Source organism: Camellia sinensis, chromosome 10 (genome assembly GCF_055761805.1).
Source record: "Camellia sinensis isolate YWXY chromosome 10, ASM5576180v1, whole genome shotgun sequence".
NCBI classification, from domain to species: domain Eukaryota; kingdom Viridiplantae; phylum Streptophyta; class Magnoliopsida; order Ericales; family Theaceae; genus Camellia; species Camellia sinensis.
Genome location: NC_138970.1, coordinates 41,071,123 through 41,094,877, shown reverse-complemented (window position 1 = coordinate 41,094,877; position 23,755 = coordinate 41,071,123). Strand labels below are relative to the sequence as shown.

Here is a 23,755-nt window from a genome sequence, read left to right as displayed (position 1 = left end):
TATAAAACCTAAAAGGGTAAACTCACTAAAATACCAAAATACATCCAAATTGTGAACCCACATTACAAACGACAGACAACAAAATGAAAACATGAAACTAACAAAGGCAGGCAAAACGACACAAAAAGTATCCACAAACTTATCTAGCAAACCAACATCTAGTAACAGCTGCCTCACAACAACATTGCAGCAGCAGCAGCAGCCCAGCAAGCATCAACCACAAGGGCGGCATTTCGAACTATTAGATTTGGCTTCTTAACAAGATTTCAAGCTGAATTCAACTTGGGAAAAGAAAAAACAGTAAGAAAAAACATACGTCATTTCGAACGAGAATTGTTGGCTTGGATTCTCTTGTGCCCTTGTTAACACCCTCTTTACATTTGATAGCAAGCTGACCAGTGCCTTTATCTTTCTATGCATCGTTATCTGCGGGATCACTTGACTGAACAAAGCAGAAAAGAAAAGAACTAACCATAAGAAAATCAAATGTCTTAATATTATATTATATAAAAGTAGGCAAATGTAAACAGTGCCCAACTCATCAATGCACTACACGCTGTTGATGCAAAATTACAAGAGGCAGTGCCCCGATGAATATTTCAAATATGCCTCTTCTTAAAATTTTGGATGATTAACAAAATGAGTAGATGCAAAATGTGTTTTTCTCTTTGAAAAGTTCCAAGAGATGCAAGTCCAAGTCAATTTTATATTTGTCCAATAAGAAAACAGAGCCAATTCAACCCAGCCAACGAACTTGGGTGCCAGAAGATTCTTATTGACAACAAAATGGACATCAAGGAATGGCAAGTTAATGCTGAATTTAAGCATGGAGAAGTTATTCTAGATGTTTCATCTGATTAGGAAGTGAAAACAAAATTCTTATGGCTAAAAAGGGCTTTAATTTATTCACAGGATTAATGACTTCAGACAGGGTGTAGTTTGGAGGTCCTATAACCAAAAGATTTGATCAGCATCCCACCTCAATTAAACTTGAAGGCAACATTCCCAGGCCCTTCACAAACTGCTCCTAGTTCCAATTATAGAGCAGAGTAATAAATAAACTTTCAGCAACTTGTTGACTCTGTCTCTCTCGCTCTCTCTCTCTCTCTCTCTAACCATTTCCAACTGCAATTTCCCATCTCAAAGTTACTTCTCTTTATCAACTACCAATATATTTTCTATGGATTGACTATAAGATGCAGACAAGACAGGAAGTGTTTTCAGGTAGAGAAACACAAAGGAGTGGGAGGGAATTATATTGATTAGAGCTCAAACTTCCAAACAAATCACAAGAGACTAGAAACAAACACAGAAGAAATAAATTGTTTCTTTTACACTGAAAACAAGTAACAATAAATTAGACAATTCTAAGAAATAGACATGTCATCTTAAAAACTGACTAACCTGCATCCAACCTTTCCACTTTTCAGTTTGATGCTTGTTCAGATACAGTATGGATGTTCCTGAGATTGGTAACTTATCATGATGAATCTTGAAAGAAGTAATTGCTGAAACTATGATGAGAAAGAAGTAGAGAAATAAGAAAAGATCCTGATTGTAACTCTGCAAAAACAAATGATGGTTAAAAGACAAGCTCATTGGACACAACTTTGATGCAGATGGACCAAATTATAAGTGAAATAGATACAGAAAACAATAACTGTATATCCTGGCCATTGTGAATTTTATGTGGAGAGGTGAAGTCCTCCCTAATTGTTTGGTTACACATCCAAGGAAACAGAAGAGAGACAGAAGCATCTGATAGCAGCTAGTCCGTCGACGTGTAATTTTGCTTTTGTTATCTCTCATTTCTATTAGTGTTGGTTCATTAGGTTATGCCCATATAAGTGGATCAGGTTATGACCTCGCTAATCCTTTCACTTCCTCGTAAAGTTCTGGGATATATATATATTTTAAAATAACATTTCAAAGTTGTTAAAGAATGTGATATCCACCCATTCCTCTTTCTATATTTTTCACATTGAACTTTTCTTTTTAAGATTTAAAATTGGTCTAACACATACTTCACCAAAGAAAGTAACGAACTCGCGGAATGAAAAGTATAAATTATAAGATAAGGGCATTGGCAAAACCTTTTTTGATTCACCGAAGAGAATTGTATGGTCACATAAGTAAAAGTAGATCAAAAGGACACCAAATTCAGATCTGTAGGGAGAGAGAACAATAAGAAGAAAAATGAGAGTCAGCTTTCTAACCATGTCCTTCAAACTTACAAAGCTCCAAAACTTATGGTTTTAAATTGTGACGATGAGAGACTTACATGGCTCTGAGTGTCAATCGATTTTCTAGCAAGAAAGTCTCATCCATTAGAAGAAATCTGAAAAGTTAAAGAACATAAAGAATGTTAAATTAACCCGTTCATATTCCTCATAAATAATCAAAGATGGAAAAGTTATTTTTTCTAAACTGACAATGTGAGATGTGACAAGTGAACTCCAAGCTTTAGGAGAAGCTGACTGGAGACCTCCCCCCTCCAATAAAACGGCTCTGTCATCTTCTTTAACTGTTTCATTTGCCAACTCAACCAAGCTGATATCAGAATGCCTGCCAGTAAAACACTAAATGAGAGAGGAAAGGCGGAAGGAAAAGGAAAAAAATAACTAAATATTTTAAAACAACTATCTAAACTCCAAGATACAATAAATTGGGATATTGATAAATTCACTTTTCTTTGGCAGATCGGATCCATAGCACCTCTCTCTCACATGGTGGAGCCTGCTATATGAGAGAGAGGGTTGTGTCAGAGACAGGGCTGTGAATCCATAAAAAAGAACTGTGAAATTAATAATTTCCAACAAATTGATTTGAACAATTATACAAATAACTAACAACGCAAAAATAACTTTGCTATAATAATAATAATAATAAATTGATCGTCCAAACGTTTGGGAAAAAAAATGGTAAACACCTATTTTTTATGAAACACTTTAAATCTACTTATTGAATTTTTTTAAATGATGAAAACAATACCAAATAGGGCCTATTAAATAAATAAATAACTAACAAAATTTTATCACATTGTCAATAGTAATCACATTGTCCATGTCAAGAATTAGAACACTTCATGAATTCTGTTACTGCAATTATGATCACAAGAATTATTTGAGTTCAGGGTGAAATATTGTGATGATTCCAAGCAAAAACGACACCTGAAATTGGGAGATACACAAAATATGTTATGTCAACCAAGGAAAGGAATATACACTAACAAAGTTCGTAAAGAAGAGAGCACAAAACAAACATCAAGTTCAAAACGAAACAATGAACGATATTGCAATGACTAATAATACCCCCTCTTTGATCAAACTTCTATGTTTATCTAAAAGGGGTTTTCAGCTCTCCTAAAAAGCCCTAGCACAAATTACATCCAGCCATTGCATCTAAGTTTTCTACTAATGAACCTATGCATTTACTTCCTATCATGCAAGTTGATCATAAGATTTACACTCTTAGTCATAGACTCATAGGCCTAGCTGCAAAGATTTGTCATTTATATACTTACCATAATGAGTTACTCAAACAGATGCTCAAGTTGGGGTGGAACCATGAATAGCTTTGATTTGACACCAGTTGAAACAGAACAATTTTAAGGTATATGAGTAGTTAAAAAATAAAAAGGCAATGCTGATAATTCGCCAGGACGGGATATATTGCAACGAAACTGCTAAACAAAATGAAAAATACCTTCTTCTTTTTTCCCCTAATAAATGCAAAAGTAGGAGACTACAGTTAACAATGGAAAAAATAATAATAACCAGCAGATATAAGTGAAAAGAAAAGGTTGAGAACTAGAGACATTAACAACCCTTAACCCAACAAGTGATGATGTCAGACAAAATTAAATCATATGCAGAGATAGCAAAAATAATATTTTTGATAATCAGATGCCAAGACAGTTACAATCTTCCCATACCTTTGTTTCAATTTTATTACTCTATATGCTTTGCCTACTTAAACATGGGAAGATAGAGAAAGAGAAAGGGGGGAAGTTTTCTGGATGATTTATTTAATTAAAAACCTTGTTTAACAAAGTAGACAAGGATTAAACAAACCTCTCGCGTTTCCAAATCTTATTCCCAATTTGTAACGCCCTACACCATTCCTTGAAATTTATATCCCAAATCGAGTTTCATTATCAAAACCACCCAACACAATAACTTTCACACAACCAGGATTTGTGTCTTCCTCTGACCTTACTTCAGTACAATTTGAGTAAAATTCTGGCTTTATAGGTTACTAACTATAGACTACAGTTAACAAAGGAAAAAATTCTGGCTTTATAGGTTACAAAGCTGTAAGCATAAACACTAAGAACATAGAGCTTGAAATGAAAGTAAATTATTAGTCAATATTTCCATTGAAGAGATTTAACTTTTTGTCTCCAAAATGAAGAGAGTGCTGCCACTGTACATGTCAAGTCCAATTTGAAGAATTTTCACACCCCAAGTAACCTACTGGCCAAACAAATTGAACAGAGTGGGTATACCAAGTTACCAACATGGCCCAAAAGCTTAAGCCCAAGTAATATACCAAATTAAGGTTTCATATTATAAAGAGGAAGAGGAAGAAGAAGAAGAAGCGACAGAGAAAAGCCGAAAAGAAAGAAAACGGTATGCCGATGTATCTTTCCAAAAAGATAGTTGGGCAACAGTCCCCCACTCGTTAATCTTGAAAACGACAATGACTGAAGGCGTATTAAAAAATTCAACAGAAGACGAGGCTCTGTGAAACACATCCAGTGCAACAAAAACAATCGGGTTAAGGTTTGAGATTATGTTTGGAAGCAAAGATCAACACTGAACAGCTACATTTTAAAAGTTAAAAGTAAAAAGCTTACCACCTTCAATAACAGTAGATCCACTACTTTTGACAAGTTCAGAATTTTATGAACCTTCAACCACTTGAAAAGTAGAAAAAATATTTTGTCACGGTACAGAGAGTTCAATAGGCTTTGCTTATAAACATGTATTTTTGTCATAATTTACTTCTTTGCTATAATTTTTGTGTGATATTCTAGAAGCATACAACTCAACATCTTATTATAAAATTTGAAAAGGAACAAAAGTAATGCCAAACAAGCTGATAATTCATAATTCAAAATCAATGACTACCTCCTGGCAGCAAATGTAAGATTCTGTTGCCGAGACCGACCCTCCTCATCAGTGCTAGTCACACTATTGATCAATTCCATGGAAGCATTGTTCTGGTCTACATGTTGCTGTTGTTGTGTACTCTCTCGACTGGAACAATTCAAATGCATGAAAATGAAATGATAAGCATTTGTTTATGAGATAACCACATTGACTAAAAAGCACGGGCATGAACACAAACACTGATAACACTACTTTAACATGAAAAAAACAACCAGATTTTATGTCCCAAGAACTAAGTATGAACGAGCATATATGAGGGGAAAAAATAAGTATGAACTAAACAGGGGTCAGATTAAAGACACAAGAAGTGAACAGGATGAAATGCCCAGCCTAATGATCATTCTCTTCTTTTCTTTTCCTTTTTTCATATCCCACGCACTTGTTTTCAAATTAGTACATCACTCTACCAAACCACCTTTCCAGAATTATAATAAATCCCAAAACATGTCCTGTGGTGTGTCCAGAAATAGGACATGTGTCCTTGACGTGTCCTCTAACATGTCCACTAAAAAAATTAATATAAATGCCACATGGCATGTCCGACACATATCTGGGTGGTGTCTTGTCCGACATGTGTTGCACACTACTACAGCAACAAAAATGGAGTGTTTCATAGCATATAGAAATGAGAGCACACTATCGTGGGTTATTTTTAATATAAATTATAGACGATAGAAAACACCTCTTCAAAGCTATTTGCGAGTGTATATGTTACGATATATACATGAGTATTACCAATACATGAATGAGAGTATTACTGAACAAGGTATATAAAATATTGCAACAAAATAAAAAAAGAAACTTGACAGAATACTAATTGTTTGCAATCAATGCGACTTGAATTTTTACTTTCTTGACACCAAAATAAATTTTCAAGGAAAAATAAATCCAAGTCAGCATGAAAAAAAGATTAATGCAAATGAAACAAAGGCGGAGCATCTTAGTTGAAGAAAGCCACGAGAATGATCATAATGCAGGACATTTCATCTTTGATGAGAAAGTGTGGAGTGTTATAGGCAGGGTCCCAAGGGACACCTTTTTCCTAGAAGGAATTCAAATTGTTATTATCTAAGGTTGTATTTGGATTTATGAATTTGAAAGGAAATAATTTGACACTATTCAGATTGAAGAATTGCTCAAATTTAGATATGGATTTCAAGATTGAATTTGATAGCTTTTCATGATTGATTTGAAATAACAACATAAAAGTAGTTACTTGAAATCCTTTATATATGCTAAATAAAGGTTCTAGTTAAAGATCCTAATAAAATATTTTCCTTCTATCTTTAATCCATCTTCTCATTTAGTTTTTCAATCCACTTACCTCATATTAAGAAAAAAAAAAATCAATCTCAAATCCATTCATTTGAAATCCATTTATACAAACGGAGCTTAAGAGTAGCAACTAAATTTAATATGGTCAGCTGTATAACTATGGGCCAACACAATAAAAATAAATTAATTACTAGTTCTTTCATTTCAGCAAATAGTCATAGACATGCTCATACTCACTTATGCACGTGTCATGTTCTCGCATGTATAATAAATTGCTGGCGCAGCGGCACTCATAACTACCCCAGGTATTCTTGCATTTGCACTGCGGGCATTGGCAGGCTGACCTTTCTTTGCATTCGTCCATATCTGGAAGACAGAGAACGGTCAATAGAAAGAGACTGAAATCTACAGGGTATCATCCTACAAACCTACTAAATATGTAAAGACAGTATGCTTGAAAAGAGTCATCGCCTAATTTGATATAGCCATAGCAAAATAATGGGCCCAACAAGCCTCGTAAATCCCAGTCATCTTTGTAATGTTCCACGACATTAATCAGTAAAACCAAGAAGTGGAAATACATTACCTTCACAAGTGTGCACTCCATCACCCTCGAATCTTGGTGGACACTTGCAGCCTTTTGTATGGTTATCCTAAAAGTTCGTCAAGAACCGCTCAATGGTCAGTGGGCAGTTAAAAAGAACTCAGAAAGTGTCCTAATAATAATCAACTCTGACAGATGAGTTGAGTTTGAACCACTTACAATGCAAGCAGAATAGGTCCTGCCTTCTTGGGTCTTCTTCCAACAGCCTCCATTATTTAATTCACACCGTAAAGCACCTGAAGCTATTAAACCAAATATGCCAAAATATGATGTAAATATAAATTTCTGAATGCTGTGTGTATAAGTTCAACAGCTTGTTCAAAGCGTAAGATGCCCGCTTGATCAGAGTTAACATCATCTTTCTAAGCTACTGGCACTTTGTGTACGGCTGCAGGATATTAGTTAAACATGTCTATTGGAAGAGACCATTAGGTTGTGTTAGGATCATGGAATGGGTAAGAATTTGGAAAGGGAAAGGAAAAGGAAAAGGCAGGGGAAATGGAGAACAAATTTAGCTTATATTTCCATTCACATTTCCTTCACCTTCTTCCTTTCCCTTTCCAAATCCCTATTCAAATCTATAATCCAAACACAGCCTTAAGGTTCCAATACAATAAAGGAAGATGAACACCTAGTTACAATATTTCAAAGCAAGACTATGAATCAGGCTGGAGACGGTATCTTATCTATTTGATACTTATTTTAGATATAAAAATAGAAAAACTACGCATTTAAAGAATTTGACCAAGTCCTTGTATCTTATGATTTCAATATCCTATGGGTACACCCCTGCAGCCAGCATACTATTTACTGGCTGTAAGTGTAAGCTGAGATTTCAATTCAATCAAAAAAGGAAAAAAAAAAAAAAGGTTGCCACAAAAATTTAAGAGTTACATTGTTATTAATGACATCAGAACCACAATGAATCAAACTGATTACGAGATCTGTTTATAACAGCACAATCACAAAAATCAGCAACTTAACAATCAAATCTATTTTGCTAGACATTTTCAGCCAAATATTCTCTTGTTTCATCAAAAGTGAGAAGACATGAAAATCAAAATTCCTTAATGGAGTATCCTGTGAGATATCAGGCATGGTGATAATTTTTTTATGCTGATGGCACTGAAAAAAAAAGGGTGAAACAAAAAAGGGGGCCTTTTTACTTGATTTAACTAAAAAAAGGGGGAAACTACTGCCACAACTTTTCAAGAAATGATTTTCCTAGCTAGATTTGTTGGTCTATTGTCTCTTGAGCAATATACCAAAAGGAGCAAAACTTACACTCATAATTTGAATAAATACATACCTTCACAATGAGTTTAACCATCACCAACAAAGTTTACACCTTGCACAATAGGATATTGACACAGTCTTCCTCGAAAAGTATCCTACAAGAAGTCTCTTAAAATCAGAGAAAAAAACTAGAAGAGATCCAACCATATTCAACTCTAAAAACACAAGAAATTTTATTTTATTTTATTTTTCCCAGAAGCATTCAACTGAAATGGTTCCATACCCGGCATGCAGTGATGTTAGCATCCTTATCCTGCCAACATCCACCATTGTTTGTTACACACTCGTTTGTTTCTATATCTACAAAGAAAATGCATGAGAAAACATAGGGCCCATCCATAAAAAATTGCATAGAATATAACATATATATATATATATATATATATTTATGTATATGATTTATTATTGATTGTCAAAGTTAATCATCTAAAAAGAACCAGATCCATGCTACACTATAAGGAGTCGAGGACTGCAATCACAAGTAACAGGAAATTTAACATGTTGCTCCCAAATAAGTTCCTCCACTAAATATGCATAAAAAAACCATATTGGTATAGAGCAGGTATTTGTTCCCATTTACATTAACGTCATGCACATTGAAAAGGTAATAACCCTAGAATTCTGGTTTATGACCTCGGACTTGTTGGAAATGAAACTTATGTAGTCTTATAAAAAAGGGACTCTTTTGCAATTTATGCTTTGATTTCTATTATGAAACGATAACTGCACCCCTATGGTGGGAGACAAACATCCATTAAAATTCATAAGCACTTCATGAATATTTACATAATTTATATAGTTCAAAACCAAGATTGGATATAGCAATGAATAAGACTATTAGACTCAAGGAATAGTGAAAAATCCTAAAAATAAAAAATAAAAAGCGAAGTCTAGGTTTATGATTTTGGAAGGTCCAAAGAATGACGGACCATATTGGAAATTGTGGATTCCATTTTATATCTTTACAGGTAAAATGTAAGAAAACATGCAGAAGATCATCTTGTTATCACTCCCAAGAAAACACTGAAATTTATAACAATAGAAATCAGTTAATTATCAACCTGTTGTTTTCCAACAAAATCAATTAACTATAGTTGTTGGTTTCTTTTCTTGTTCTTTTTGTTTTTTAATGATAAAAATTGGGAAACTGCCCTTATTCATCCCTTAATATATACAAATATCAACTGTTCCAAATCATTGGTATATTAAAAAAAAAAAAACCCAAAGAAATAATTGATGTAACTTTCTGGAAAAATAAATAAATAAATAGTGCTCCCTCTGTAGCATGCATTATTGGATGTTATGTTTATTGCCTCAAAAATCCAATTTCACCATCATGGAACATTCTTGTCTGTGAAAGAAATCCAAATCAAAAGAATAATTTTAAAGCAAACCAAAAGTAGAAGAATTTGGGGAAGAAGGCAAGTATCAATTTTTCGAAACAAAAATTGAGAGAGAGAAGCAGGGGAAGTGAGATACAAAGCAAAAAGGGAACAAACCTATAGGGGCAGACTGAAGCATCGATGGTCTCGCACACGGCAGCAAACGGCACAAACCCAACGATCAACAAACCTATATGCGGGTGTGCGATTTGGTTGGGGGAGAGAACTACGAATTGTGACCTGTGCAAGAGTGAAAACCGTGCAGATTGATGAGGAGAGATTGATGAGGGGATTTACCTATCCTAGAAAAAAAAGAGGGAATTTTGGGAGGGAAATTTTCACCGCCTCATATGTTTGTAGAGGCAGATCACCAAACCAAAAAAAAAAAATTCAATACAATTTTTAGGTTTTTTTAAAAAATTAAAAATAATTTGAGAGCAATAAAAATCAAAATTATATTTCTAAAATTTTAAAAAGTATTTATGACCTAAAAGATAAAATTATACAAAAACAATAAGTATTTTTTTTAACCCATTTTTTTTTTTAGGAAAAATAAATTTGAAACTAATTTTTGAAAATAAAACCAAACATATTTAAATTGATAATCTAACCACATTCTTTGAAAAAGTTTAAATTATCTCAAATTAGTCATCTCAACTTAAGAGTGTGTTTGGGATTAATGGGTTCATTTTGTGATCTAATTCAATAATCATTTTAATTTTACAATTCATTAACTAGAATATTTAAAACTCTTTAAAAAGTTATAATAAAAACACAAATCACTAAATCACATCATTTCACTAGCAAAACTTTTACCGACGAATAATGTTATCGTCGCTAAATGATTAACTCTTTGCCCACGCCAACTTGTTGTTGCCAAAAGTAAGCACACTAATAGCAACGCTCATTGTGTTGCTAAAACATAGGCCTCGCAGCTAAAAGTTTTGAAATTTTGGCGCCAACCAAAAATTTTGGCGCTAAAAGAATGTTATGCTTTTTTAGCAACGGTAGCAAATTGCGTTGGTAAAAGTATACTTTTACCAACGAAATTGATCACTGTGTCGCCAAAAATATACTTTTGGCGATGAAAAATTGATGTCGTCGCCAAAAGTAGTTGCCAAAAGTGCAATTTCTTGTAGTGTATATAAACAATTATCATATACACGATCAATCAATACACATATTCGATGTATTATTCCAACCGTCATATTCAATGACATATTCAACCGATTAGTTTCAATTCACCTAATCATCATGCAATGTCTACAACAATCAAGACTATCTACCACCGATAGCCCAAAGCAATTATTTCTAAACAGATAATAAATGCCTCAACAGATAAATTACCAACATTTTCAAAGGTGAGTGATTAATAAATCCAACTCCACCATTCAATCTCATAATAAGCCAATTTCATTATTTCCAACTCAAATTCATATTTCCATGACTTTCCAAATTAATTATGCAAATTAATTCATATCATAAAATTAGGGCTTTCCTCTCTATTTTCTAAACTTGACCCAAATGCTCAAATATTAACAACAACATCAATAAGCTCATTTTAAGACCCAAGATATACATATATTGGCCAAAATAGCAAAACCCCTCTTTATTCATGTTGAAACTCTAACACCCAAAATCACCCGACTTCAACATTAAATCAAAATGGCCAAAAGTTTATGTCAAAGATCATAAAAACGAGTAGTTATCCCTACCTCAAAAGATGAGACCAAATGGAGAAGGTGAAGAATTTTGAAATGCTCCAAAACCCAAGATTTTCGGATGGAAATGTAGCCCAAGCCAAGCTCTACACTTTTTACAAAGACACTAAGGTAAAAGATCACTCAAACTAGATCAAACCCTAGAGAGAAGTTGAAGTTTAGAGTGAGGAGCTCTCCAATGGAGGTTTTGAAAAGTTAGAGAGAGAAAGAGTCAAAGAAAAGTGATCCAAAAAGTCACTTTTCAGACTGATATAAAAGTCGCCCCGCTCGAGCGTGGAACTCCCCGCTCGAGCACTAGACATAGACTCACGCTCGAGCGTGAAAAGCGCCGCTCAAGCGTCGATTGCACACTTCCAGAAGTTTTGCAGACCATGGTCCCCGCTCGAGCGTCAGAATCCCCGCTCAAGCGGAGAAACAAAATCAAAGGGTCCCGCTCGAGTTTCAAAAGCCCTGCTCGAGCGTCTGATGAGTTGCAGAGAAAAAATACTGGGAGATGGAAAATCACGCTCGAGTGTCAAAACTCCCGCTCGAGCAGAGAAGCAAAACAAAAGGCCCGTTCGAGCGTCAAAAGCCCCGCTCAAGCATGAAGGCCAAAATCTAGGCATCAACTTTTGGTTTCTAAACACAACCAACCTGTTCCCAACCTGCCCAACACAACCCAAGACTCAAATATAAAGAGTAAAGGATAGAAATGAGAATATGACAACCACACACTCATGGAACCAAGTCCGGAGTACAATAAACAAAGAAAGGAAAAATTAAGATCGCTATAGGCTAAGTGCAAGAAGACTCACACACTTTATTCGATGCAAGGAAAAATTTGTAAAGATGTTGTCAATGCACTTTAGGATGATGCTTCTACTAAATTGTGGCACAAACGACTTGGGCACATTAGTGAAAATGGGCTGCAAGTTTTGTTCAAGAAAGAGCTTCTACTTGGTTTGAAAAATACGCATCTTAAAACTTGTGTTCATAGCTTAGCGGGTAAATAACATAGAGTTTCCTTTCATATAAATGTTGCTACTACAAAAGAAAATGTTTTGAAGTTAGTACATTCAGTGTGTGTGGTCTTTGGAAAGTTAGAACACATAGCGGTACACTTTGTTTTGTTACTTTCATTAATGATTATTCAAGGAAAGTTTGGGTTTTTGCACTAAAAATTAAAGATTAAGTTCCAGATGTGCTTAAGCATTTTCAAGCCATGGTTGAAAGAGAAACGATACTGAAATTGAAGTGCATTCGGACGGACAATGGTGGGGAATACAATGGGTCATTTGATGAGTATTGTCGCAACCAAGGTATTTGGCATCAAAAGACAATTAAGAAGACTCCTCAACAAAATGGCGGTGCCAAGAGGATGAACCGCACCGTTGTGGAAGGAACAAGGTGTTTGCTTTTACATGCTAAATTGCCAGGATCTTTTTGGGGTGAGGCAATGACAGCGGTTGACGTGATCAATTTATCTCTTTTCTATCCTTTGAGTGATAATGTTCTCGAAAGAGTTTAGACCGGCAAAGATGTGTCTTATGAGTGTTTGGTTGTCGAGCTTTTGTTCGCATTCCAAAGGATGAGAGGTTCAAGCTTGATAATAAGTCCAGGCAATGCATTTTTCTTGGCTACGGGCGTGATGAATTTGGTTATAGATTGTGAGATCTGATTGACATGAAAATTATTCAAAGTCGTGATGTTATGTTTCTAGAAGACCAAACAATTAAAGACTTTGGCAAAGGTGATCAATTGGAATAAAAAAAACTAGTGATCTCATTGACATGGATCTGTTTCCTTTGTCTTGGGTGGATGATGAAAATAAAGGAGATGTGCAGCCCCCTCTTGAAGATGATGATGATACTACTCCAAATGAAGTTGAGCTTGAAATTAAGGAATAGCATGAAACTCAAGAACCGCCACCACAACTTGAGTTGAGGAAATCTACAAGGGATCGACAACCTCGACAAATATCCTCCCAATGAATTTGTGTTGATTTCTGATCAAGGAGAGCCTAAGAGCTACCAAAAAACAATTGAGCATGCATAAAAAAGTGATAGGAAAAAGGCCATGGAAGAGGAAATGAATTCCTTGCTTGAAAACCACATTTATGATTTGATAAATTTGCCTAAGGGGAGGAAAATTCTAAAAAATAAGTGGGTCTTCAAATTGAAGAATGATGACAAGAATCTAAGGTACAAGGCACGTCTTGTTGTGAAAGGTTTTAGGCAAAAGAAAGGTGTTGACTTTGATGAAATTTTCTCACCGATTGTGAAGATGTCTTCTATTCGGGTTGTATTTGGCATTACAGCAAGCATGAACCTTAAAGTTGAGCAACTTGATGTGAAGACTGCATTTTTTCATGGTGATCTTGAAGAAGAAATTTACATGGAGCAATCGGAGGGTTTTGTAGAAAAAGAGAAAGAGAAATTTGTTTGAAAATTGAAAAAAAGTTTGTAGGGCCTCAAGCAAGCACCACGACAATGATACAAAAAATTTGAATATTTCATGATGAATAATAGTTTTTCAAAAATCACTTCGGACTGTTGTGTGTTTGTGAAATTTTTTTGGATAAAAAATTTATTATTTTTTTGCTTTATGTTGATGACATGTTAATTGTAGGTCAGGATTTTTCCATGATTAACAAGTTGAAATTGGAGTTGAGCAGGTCATTTGTTATGAAAGATTTGGGACCGACAAAGCAATTCTTGATATGAAGATTGCTCGTGATTGAAAGAAGGGACTGATTTGGTTGTCTCAAGAAAGTTACATTGAGAAGGCTCTTGACATGGATAAAGCAAAGCCGGTTGGTTGTCCACTTGCGGGTCACTTCAAACTTAGTTTAAATCAATGTCCTACAAAATGAGAAAGATAAGGAAGAGATGTTGAAAATTCCTTATGCTTCAGCGGTTGGTTCTTTGACATACACTATGGTTTGTACAAGACCAGATATTGCTCACATTGTTGGTGTGTTGTGTCAGTTTCTCTCTAATCCGGGTAAAGAACATTGAGCAATGGTGAAATGGATTCTAAGATATCTTTGAGGGACTTTGAAAGTGTCATGACCCGAACCCGCCTCTAAAAGTTTGGGTCATAACCGGCCAATAATCACTTGATTACCTTTGGCCTCAAACAAACTGTGATGCCCTAATTTTTTTTTTTTGGAACATCATGGGAAAATTAATAATAAAAGAACTTATTAAATTAAATTTTTTAACATGTTGATAGGAAAGTTTCACTTCTCATACACACAAAGGTTTAACAACACTTAAAAAAAAAAATTTAAAGTCCACGTACAACGGTAAACAACATTATAACATCCTTAATAATTAATACAAGAGATAAAAAAATTTTATTTTGCTAAAATATTGACTTCAAGTTAGCCAAGGTTCTATATTAGTAGCAGCTCCAATCTCAGCTTCCATTACTTACTCGTCAAAATCTGGCATAAAACACCAGGGCAACAAAATATATTCCATAAGTTTTGCAACACAGTAAGAAAACATAACCAACCTACCATTCTTTTTATAGCGATCCCGGGTTTACCCTTGTTGTACAGTGATCCGGACATGTGTCCGTGGATGTTGGATGTTGTTTATTATCTTGTTTGCATCCTCTTTACTTTGTATTTTGAATTATGGGATGTGTTGGGCAGGTTTGTTACAGGTTGGTTGTGCTTGGGAGCCTAGTGTTGCTGCCCAGATTTTTGGTCCTTCGCTCGAGCGAGGAGTCTGTCACTCGAGCGAGAGTAGTGTTGCCCCGGTTCTGGACCTGAGAGTTGTAGTTTCTGGCTCGAGCGAGATTTTCGTGGCTCGAGCGGTCTGGGTTTTTCTTCGCTCGATCGAGAACTTCTTGGCTCGAGCGAGAGTTTTCTGTGTCTGGTCGCTCGAGCGACCAATCCTTCGCTCGAGCGAGAGTGTTTTATATCAGCGGACAGCAGCGTCTAACACATCACTTTTTCACTTCTTTTCTTTGAGCAAAACCTAAATCCGACACCCTCTCTCTCTAAACTTGCACTCTCTCTAAGATTTGATCTCCCTAGGGTGTGAATCTAGCCTAAGGCCTTTGTTAAAAAGATAGAGGGCGTTGAGAGCTTCGATTTAATCTGAAAAAGTTTGGATTTGGAGCAAGTTGATCTTGGAGTCTTCATCTCCTTTTGGGCTAAAACTTCGAGGTAGGGATATCCTACTCCTCTCTATGGGTTTTGTCTTTAAATTTTGGTATTTTGAGATGTTGGGCTTGGTTTGGTAATTTTGTGAAAGTTTGGGGCTTTTGTGTAATTTTACAAAAGTTGGGGTTTTATTCATAATAAACCTAGATGCATGTTTGGCATAGAAAAATAGAATGATTGTTGAATCATTGATGAAAATGGGACCTAAGGGTTGAAATGGTAATTATAGAAAATGGCGTAATTACATTGTTTAATTAATTGGGATAATTAATTGGTGAGAAATGAGGAAATGAAATGTTGATTGAATATCCATTTGTGCATTTATTTTTTGTTTTAGAAATAACTGCTTTGGGCTATCGGTGGAGGATAGTCGAGATTGTTGTAGACAATGCATGTTGATTAGGCAAACTGAAACTAATCAATGGAATGTGTCATGGAACTTGACAGTTGATAGAATACATTAATTGTTTGTATTGTGTGATTGTATATAGAACCAATGTGTTTATATACGTTATGTGTAGAGGAGGAGATAGGGGATGTACTCCGCGGTTTAGGGGAAGATAGGGGATGTACCTCTAAACCGGATAGGTATTGGGAGGAGATAGGGGATGAACTCCGTAGACAGAGCTCATATGCTTGTCTAGAGAAGTGAAGATAGAGCTCATATGCTTATCTTTGTGAAGTGAAGTGTGGATACAGCTTGTATGCTTATCTGTGGATATTGATGATATACATATCTGTTGAGAATGTGGATATAGCTTTTATGCTTATCTGAATGTGAGATATAGTTTTTATACATATCCGTGGAAATGATGATAGAGCTAGTATGCTTATCTGTTGTTAAAGGGAAAATGAAAAGTAATTGGGACTTGTAAGTCGTTGACATAAATATGTAATTTATGTGATTGTATCAGTGTTGACCAACTATCAATTGCTAATGTTTTAGTCATTGTCCATGGTTGGTTTAGTGTATTTCTACTGGGCTGTGGCTCACCCTATATGGGAATATCATTTTCAGGTACAGGAAGCATGCCACCTCCAAGGACATAGCTGGGAGGCTAGTGGCGGGCATAGTTTTGTCGTTTTACTTTTGATGTATTACATGTAATTTCAAGCCAAGGGCTTAATGTGTAAACGAGTTAGAACTCTTTGTTGTAACCAAGTGTTAACTTGGAAAGCTGTAAGCCCGTAGGGCATTTTGTCATGAGGTTAACATGTAATACTTATGTAATGGAACTCTAATGAATGAAAGAATGTGGTTAGTTTATATGTAAATGCATGTCTTATCTGATGGGTTTATTGTTATTATTTTGAGGGCGTTACAACTTGGTATCAGAGCGTACCGGGTTCGAATACTTTGGGTACGTGGGAAGTGATTAGGATCACAATGGGTTTGTCTCGCTTGATAGAGACTTAGATGTGGTATCATATGCTATGTGCTTAAGTGATAACATGCTTATGTGACTATGTGGGTATGGGATTTAATTTCTAGGATGTTGATTGGATCCTTGAGTTTCTGGGAGTCTTGTTGGAAAGGCACTTGATCAATGCTATTTCTAACCGGAACTCTAGTAACGCCTTGGGACTATCATTATCCGGAAATGAAATTCATAAGTGCTTATGTGTTTATGTGCTTATGTGGAGTGAATTACACTTGTCCATGCATTAGGACGTGAGTGTTTAGTTTCGGCACACTTATGAATGTGCTAACGTTCTGTGTTGCCTTTATTAGGATGTCAGGACGAGGAAGAGGAGCTAGGCGTGGTAGACCTGCGAGGCAGGAAGTACCGTTACCGGGTGAGATTCCGGCAGTGCAGGAGGGAGTTGGGCAGGCCAATGTGGCCGAGCCAGTGGGTCAGCAGGCTATGGGTGCCTTGGCCAGAGAGATAGCAGGAGCTTTGGGTATTCTTAGAGCTGGGAATCAGGCAGCTGAGGCAGGGCCTTCTTTCTTGAAAAGGGAGTTCTTCCGGTGTAATCCGGACGAGTTTATCGGGGATCCTAAAGAGCCGCTTAAGGCAGATGAATGGCTCGAACAGACAACGAAGACGTTTGAGATGCTTGGCATCGAGGACGGAGCACTGAAAGTGACCTTGGCATCCTTTCAACTGAAGGGAGATGCGGGTCAATGGTGGAAGTACGAGAAAGCTCGTGTTGGTGGTACTTGGGAGGCGTTTGTGAATGCTTTTCAGGAGAGGTTTTTATCAGCAGCAGCTAGGGAGAAGCTGAGGGATCAGTTTAGCCGGCTTAATCAGCAGGGCTTGTCAGTGGCCGAGTTTGAGGCTACTTTTACCAGTCTGTCTAGGTTTGCACCTGAACTGGTGGCGTCTGAGGAACGCCGTTGCTATGAGTTTGAGCGGAAGTTGAGGCGGGGCCTCAAGTTGAGAGTTGGTGGGTCTTATATTCGAGACTATAGACACCTAGTGGATGCTGCAGCTCATATGGAGCTTATGATGCAGGAGGAGGATGAGGGTCAGAGAGGCTCCAAGAGGAGCCAGGATAGTCAGAGTGATGGCAGGAGACAGAAGGGTAATAACCCTCAGCAGTCTCAGGGTGCAGTCTCTAGATCGACCTTTCCAGTGCCTAGTGTAGGCTCGGGGAGAGGCAGTCAGGGAGAATTCACTTGTTACAAGTGTGGCCAGCTGGGTCACAAGGTTTCGGTTTGTCCGCAGAAGGGTGGGGGTCAGAAAGCTGCTTCTTCTTCAGCTAGACCGCCGAGTCAGAGTTTGGGCAGGGGGCAGCTCTTGACTTGTTATCAGTGTGGACAATCTGGGCACATGAAGAGGTTTTGCCCACAGTTGAGTGCCACTTCGGGAGCGTCTGGTTCTAGGCAGACGCAGGGTTTCCAGCCAGCTCAGTCTGTGCAGGCCTCGAGGGCCAATCCGGGGGCTTCGTCATCCCAGTCTGTGCAGCAGTCTTTTGCTCCGAGAGGTGAGCAGGTAGACCAGGGGCCTACGGGGCGCGTGTATGCTGTTACCGCACAGGATTTAGTACCAGCTCCATCAGTAGTGAGAGGTACTTTTCTGTTTTGCAACTCGGTTGCTAATGTGTTGATAGACACGGGTGCATCTCATTCTTTTGTATCTGCTGCATTTGCATTTGTTTTGGAATTGGAGTTAGCACAGTTAGCATCTCCTATTTGTGTGGTATCGCCTTTGGGTGGTGAGTTGATCCTGAAACAGGGTGTTAGAGGATGTGATATTGAGGTCGCCGATTATAGGCTTCCTTTTCCGTTTGTTGTCATGCCCATGAAGGGTTTTGATGTTATTTTGGGTATGGACTGGTTATCGTCATACCGGGCTGTTATTGATTGCTACCGCCAGAGGGTCACGTTATGTACCTTGAGCGGGGAGTGGTTCCATTTCTTGGGGGACCGGGTTGGTAGTGTTTTGCCACCGGGGTATGACTCGCGAGGGCGAAGTGAGCTTAGTAGTCTACTTGTCAGCTTTGAGAGTGGTGAGAGTGGTGAGACCCAGGCTGTGTTACCGAGGGTGGTTTGTGAGTATTCGGATGTCTTTCCCGAAGATCTTGTTAGTTTGCCACCTCACCGAGAGATAGAGTTCTCTATTGATTTAGTGCCCGGCACGGCGCCGATTTCTATGGCACCTTACCGTTTTGCTCCAGCAGAGTTGGTTGAGTTGAAAGTTCAGCTCCAGGAATTGCTCGATAAGGGCTTTGTTCGCCCTAGTGTTTCACCGTGGGGAGCACCGGCCCTCTTTGTTAAAAAGAAAGATGGCGCCTTGAGATTGTGTATTGACTACCGGAAGTTGAATCGGGCTACGGTTAAGAATAAGTATCCTATGCCCCGTATAGATGATTTGTTTGACCAGTTGAAGGGTTCCCGTTGTTTCTCTAAGATAGACTTGAGATCGGGTTACCACCAGTTGAGGGTCAGGGATGAGGATATTCCGAAAACGGCATTCCGTACGCGGTATGGCCATTATGAGTTTCTGGTGATGCCATTTGGGCTTACCAATGCACCGGCAGTCTTTATGGACTTGATGAACCGGGTTTTCCGGGAGTTCTTAGATCGATTTGTGGTTGTCTTTGTGGATGACATCCTTATCTATTCGTCTTCTGAAGAGGAGCACGAGGCACACTTGAGAGTGGTGCTTGAGTTACTTAGAGGCCATAGACTGTATGCCAAGTTTGGGAAGTGTGCGTTCTGGCTGGGGGAAGTCAAATTCTTAGGCCATGTGGTATCCGGGGAAGGGGTGTCTGTTGATACATCCAAGGTTGAGGCAGTGCAAGATTGGGCACAGCCTAAGAGTGTATTTGAGATCCGCAGTTTTCTGGGATTAGCTGGGTATTATCGTCGGTTTGTGAAAGATTTCTCCAGGTTAGCGTCACCATTGACTAGACTGACTCGGAAGGGAGTCAAGTTTGTGTGGAGTGAGACTTGTGAAAAGTCGTTCCAAGAGTTGAAAGTTAGATTGACCACCGCTCCGGTATTGATTATTCCGGAGAGAGGGTTGGGTTATGCGGTTTATTGTGATGCCTCACGAGAGGGTTTGGGTTGTGTGTTGATGCAAGAGGGGAAAGTGGTAGCTTACGGCTCACGTCAGTTGAAAATACACGAGAAGAATTACCCCACACACGACCTAGAGTTAGCAGTTGTGATCTTTGCCTTGAAAATCTGGAGGCACTACCTTTATGGTGAGAGGTTCGAGGTATTCTCGGATCATAAGAGTTTGAAGTATCTGTTTACACAGAGAGACTTGAATCTGAGGCAGAGGAGATGGATGGAGTTCATCGAGGATTATGATTTTGAGTTACATTATCATCCGGGAAAGGCCAATGTTGTGGCCGATGCCCTTAGTAGGAAAACCATTAGTGATGTAGCTTGTATAGCCATCCGGGAATGGGAGATGTTGGGAGCACTTGGCGAGTTTGATTTGCTACTGGGCGAATCTGTTGAGGCTGCGGCCTTGTTTTCTGTTGTTGCGCAGCCTACACTTGTGATTAGAGTGTTAGAGGCACAGAGAGGTGACCTTGAGGTAGAATCCCTCGGAGAGAAGATCTCTAGTGGGAAAGTCGAGAAGGGTTTGACGGTGTATCCCGACCTGAGTGTGAGATACCGAGACCGTTTGTTTGTACCGGAGGCTTGCCGAGAGGAAGTACTCCGAGAGTTTCACCATTCGCGCCTTGCGGTGCATCCGGGAGGTACTAAGATGTATCAGGATTTGGGTCGCCAGTTTTGGTGGCGGGGTATGAAGAGAGATGTGGCTGTTTTCGTATCGAAATGCCTTACTTGCCAGCAAGTAAAGGCCGAGCATCAGAGGCCAGCGGGTTTGTTGCAACCCTTGCCTATAGCCGAGTGGAAGTGGGAGCATGTCACTATGGACTTCGTTGTAGGTCTTCCGAGGACTCAACGGGGTAGTGATGCTATTTGGGTGGTTGTAGATCGGTTGACTAAGTCGGCGCACTTTATTCCTATGCGCGTGAGAGATTCGGTAGATCATCTTGCCGACTTGTATATTCGGGACGTAGTGAGATTGCACGGGGTCCCAGTGACGATTGTCTCAGATAGAGATCCTCGTTTTACTGCTAGGTTGTGGCAGAGTTTGCAAAGTGCCTTGGGCACTAAGTTGACCTTTAGTACAGCTTATCATCCTCAGACTGACGGGCAGTCCGAGCGTACTATTCAGATCCTCGAGGATATGCTTCGGGGTTGTGTCCTGGATTTCAGTGGGACGTGGGAGAGGCACTTGCCATTGGTAGAGTTTGCCTACAACAACAGTTTTCAGTCTAGCATCGGTATGGCACCGTTTGAGGCCTTGTATGGCCGACCGTGTAGGTCTCCAGTTTGTTGGGCCGAGGTGGGTGATGCACCTTTGTTGGGTCCGGAGTTGGTTAGGGAGACGACGGAGAAAGTTGAACTTATCCGTAGGAGGCTTGTTACAGCCCAGAGTCGACAAAAGAGTTATGCCGACCGTAGGAGGAGACCTTTGGCGTTTGAGGTAGGTGATCATGTCTTTCTGAAGATATCACCTAGGCGAGGCTTGATGAGGTTTGGGAAGAGTGGAAAGTTATCCCCTCGGTTTATTGGTCCTTTTGAGATCCTTGAGAGGATAGGTGAGGTTGCTTATCGGTTAGCCTTACCGCCGCAGTTGTCCGGAGTACATGACGTGTTTCATGTGAGTATGCTTCGGAAGTATGAGCCAGATCCATCACATGTGCTGGATTGGAGCGATTTAGAGGTAGATGAGGATGCCTCGTATGAGGAGAGACCGGTTCGGGTCTTGGATAGGCGGGATCAGGTCCTGCGTGGTAAGACCATTCCTTTGGTGAAAGTCTTGTGGAAACATCACGGAGTGGAAGAAGCCACTTGGGAACGTGAGTTGGAAGTCCGAGAGAAATATCCGGACTTGTTTATTGATATGTAATTTTGTATTTAAATTTTACATTTTGTTGAACTTAAGAGCTTTTATATATGTCTTAAGTTGTGAAACATTGAAAATGTTTTAGTTGTTGGAAGTATGTTTTGGAACTTGCCTCATATGGAAGTTGAATGTAACATTATAGGTGTTAAGTATATTGTTGACATTGGAAAGTTAGTGCATAATGTTGATGCATGTTGATAATACATATGTTGTTTACATATTGTGATATGTCTCTTGTTAAAGGGATGGGATGACCGGTAATGGGTCGAATTGTTGAATGTTAAATTGTAACATTGTTTAAAATGAAGGAAAACCTGTTTTTGAAAACTTGTGCTTAATTTCGGGGGCGAAATTCTTTAAGGGGGGGAGGTTATAGCGATCCCGGGTTTACCCTTGTTGTGCAGTGATCCGGACATGTGTCCGTGGATGTTGGATGTTGTTTATTATCTTGTTTGCATCCTCTTTACTTTGTATTTTGAATTATGGGATGTGTTGGGCAGGTTTGTTACAGGTTGGTTGTGCTTGGGAGCCTAGTGTTGCTGCCCAGATTTTTGGTCCTTCGCTCGAGCGAGGAGTCTGTCGCTCGAGCGAGAGTAGTGTTGCCCCGGTTCTGGACCTGAGAGTTGTAGTTTCTGGCTCGAGCGAGATTTTCGTGGCTCGAGCGGTCTGGGTTTTTCTTCGCTCGATCGAGAACTTCTTGGCTCGAGCGAGAGTTTTCTGTGTCTGGTCGCTCGAGCGACCAATCCTTCGCTCGAGCGAGAGTGTTTTATATCAGCGGACAGCAGCGTCTAAAACATCACTTTTTCACTTCTTTTCTTTGAGCAAAACCTAAATCCGACACCCTCTCTCTCTAAACTTGCACTCTCTCTAAGATTTGATCTCCCTAGGGTGTGAATCTAGCCTAAGGCCTTTGTTAAAAAGATAGAGGGCGTTGAGAGCTTCGATTTAATCTGAAAAAGTTTGGATTTGGAGCAAGTTGATCTTGGAGTCTTCATCTCCTTTTGGGCTAAAACTTCGAGGTAGGGATATCCTACTCCTCTCTATGGGTTTTGTCTTTAAATTTTGGTATTTTGAGATGTTGGGCTTGGTTTGGTAATTTTGTGAAAGTTTGGGGCTTTTGTGTAATTTTACAAAAGTTGGGGTTTTATTCATAATAAACCTAGATGCATGTTTGGCATAGAAAAATAGAATGATTGTTGAATCATTGATGAAAATGGGACCTAAGGGTTGAAATGGTAATTATAGAAAATGGCCTAATTACATTGTTTAATTAATTGGGATAATTAATTGGTGAGAAATGAGGAAATGAAATGTTGATTGAATATCCATTTGTGCATTTATTTTCTGTTTTAGAAATAACTGCTTTGGGCTATCGGTGGAGGATAGTCGAGATTGTTGTAGACAATGCATGTTGATTAGGCAAACTGAAACTAATCAATGGAATGTGTCATGGAACTTGACAGTTGATAGAATACATTAATTGTTTGTATTGTGTGATTGTATATAGAACCAATGTGTTTATATACGTTATGTGTAGAGGAGGAGATAGGGGATGTACTCCGCGGTTTAGGGGAAGATAGGGGATGTACCTCTAAACCGGATAGGTATTGGGAGGAGATAGGGGATGAACTCCGTAGACAGAGCTCATATGCTTGTCTAGAGAAGTGAAGATAGAGCTCATATGCTTATCTTTGTGAATTGAAGTGTGGATACAGCTTGTATGCTTATCTGTGGATATTAATGATATACATATCTGTTGAGAATGTG

At 38.5% G+C, this 23,755-nt stretch overlaps 1 protein-coding gene across 4 annotated transcripts; it reads right to left on the bottom strand.

The window, feature by feature from the left end:
• Positions 1–269: 269 nt before the first annotated feature.
• On the bottom strand, positions 270–10,243 carry LOC114274688 (protein REDUCED WALL ACETYLATION 2). 4 transcript variants are annotated; one of them, XM_082891284.1, is made up of 12 exons: positions 8,573–10,243; positions 8,363–8,444; positions 7,213–7,295; positions 7,036–7,102; positions 6,687–6,815; positions 5,133–5,256; positions 2,687–2,739; positions 2,433–2,565; positions 2,282–2,338; positions 2,094–2,166; positions 1,405–1,563; positions 270–442 (listed from the first exon to the last, which is right to left on the bottom strand). In XM_082891284.1, exons 5-12 carry the CDS (start codon positions 6,811–6,813, stop codon positions 413–415), a joined length of 756 nt encoding a protein of 251 aa, XP_082747410.1. In that variant the 5' UTR covers positions 6,814–6,815; positions 7,036–7,102; positions 7,213–7,295; positions 8,363–8,444; positions 8,573–10,243; the 3' UTR covers positions 270–412. The 4 variants fall into 4 exon arrangements, with proteins under 4 accessions (XP_082747410.1, XP_082747412.1, XP_082747413.1 ...); XM_082891285.1 differs by lacking the exon at positions 270–442 and having other exon boundaries at positions 1,405–1,514; positions 8,573–10,240; XM_082891286.1 differs by lacking the exons at positions 7,036–7,102; positions 7,213–7,295; positions 8,363–8,444; positions 8,573–10,243 and having other exon boundaries at positions 5,133–5,261; positions 6,687–6,817.
• Between the last annotated feature and the right edge of the window lie 13,512 nt (positions 10,244–23,755).

Coding starts and splice junctions, on each gene's coding strand:
- LOC114274688 (XM_082891284.1), bottom strand. CDS start 6,813: ATGGACGAATGCAAAGAAAGGTCAGCCTGCCAATGCCCGCAGTGCAAA. Junction 2,566..2,686: donor ATCCGATCTGCCAAAGAAAA/GTGAATTTATCA, acceptor TTTTACTGGCAG/GCATTCTGATATCAGCTTGG. Junction 443..1,404: donor AGTGGAAAGGTTGGATGCAG/GTTAGTCAGTTT, acceptor TGCTTTGTTCAG/TCAAGTGATCCCGCAGATAA.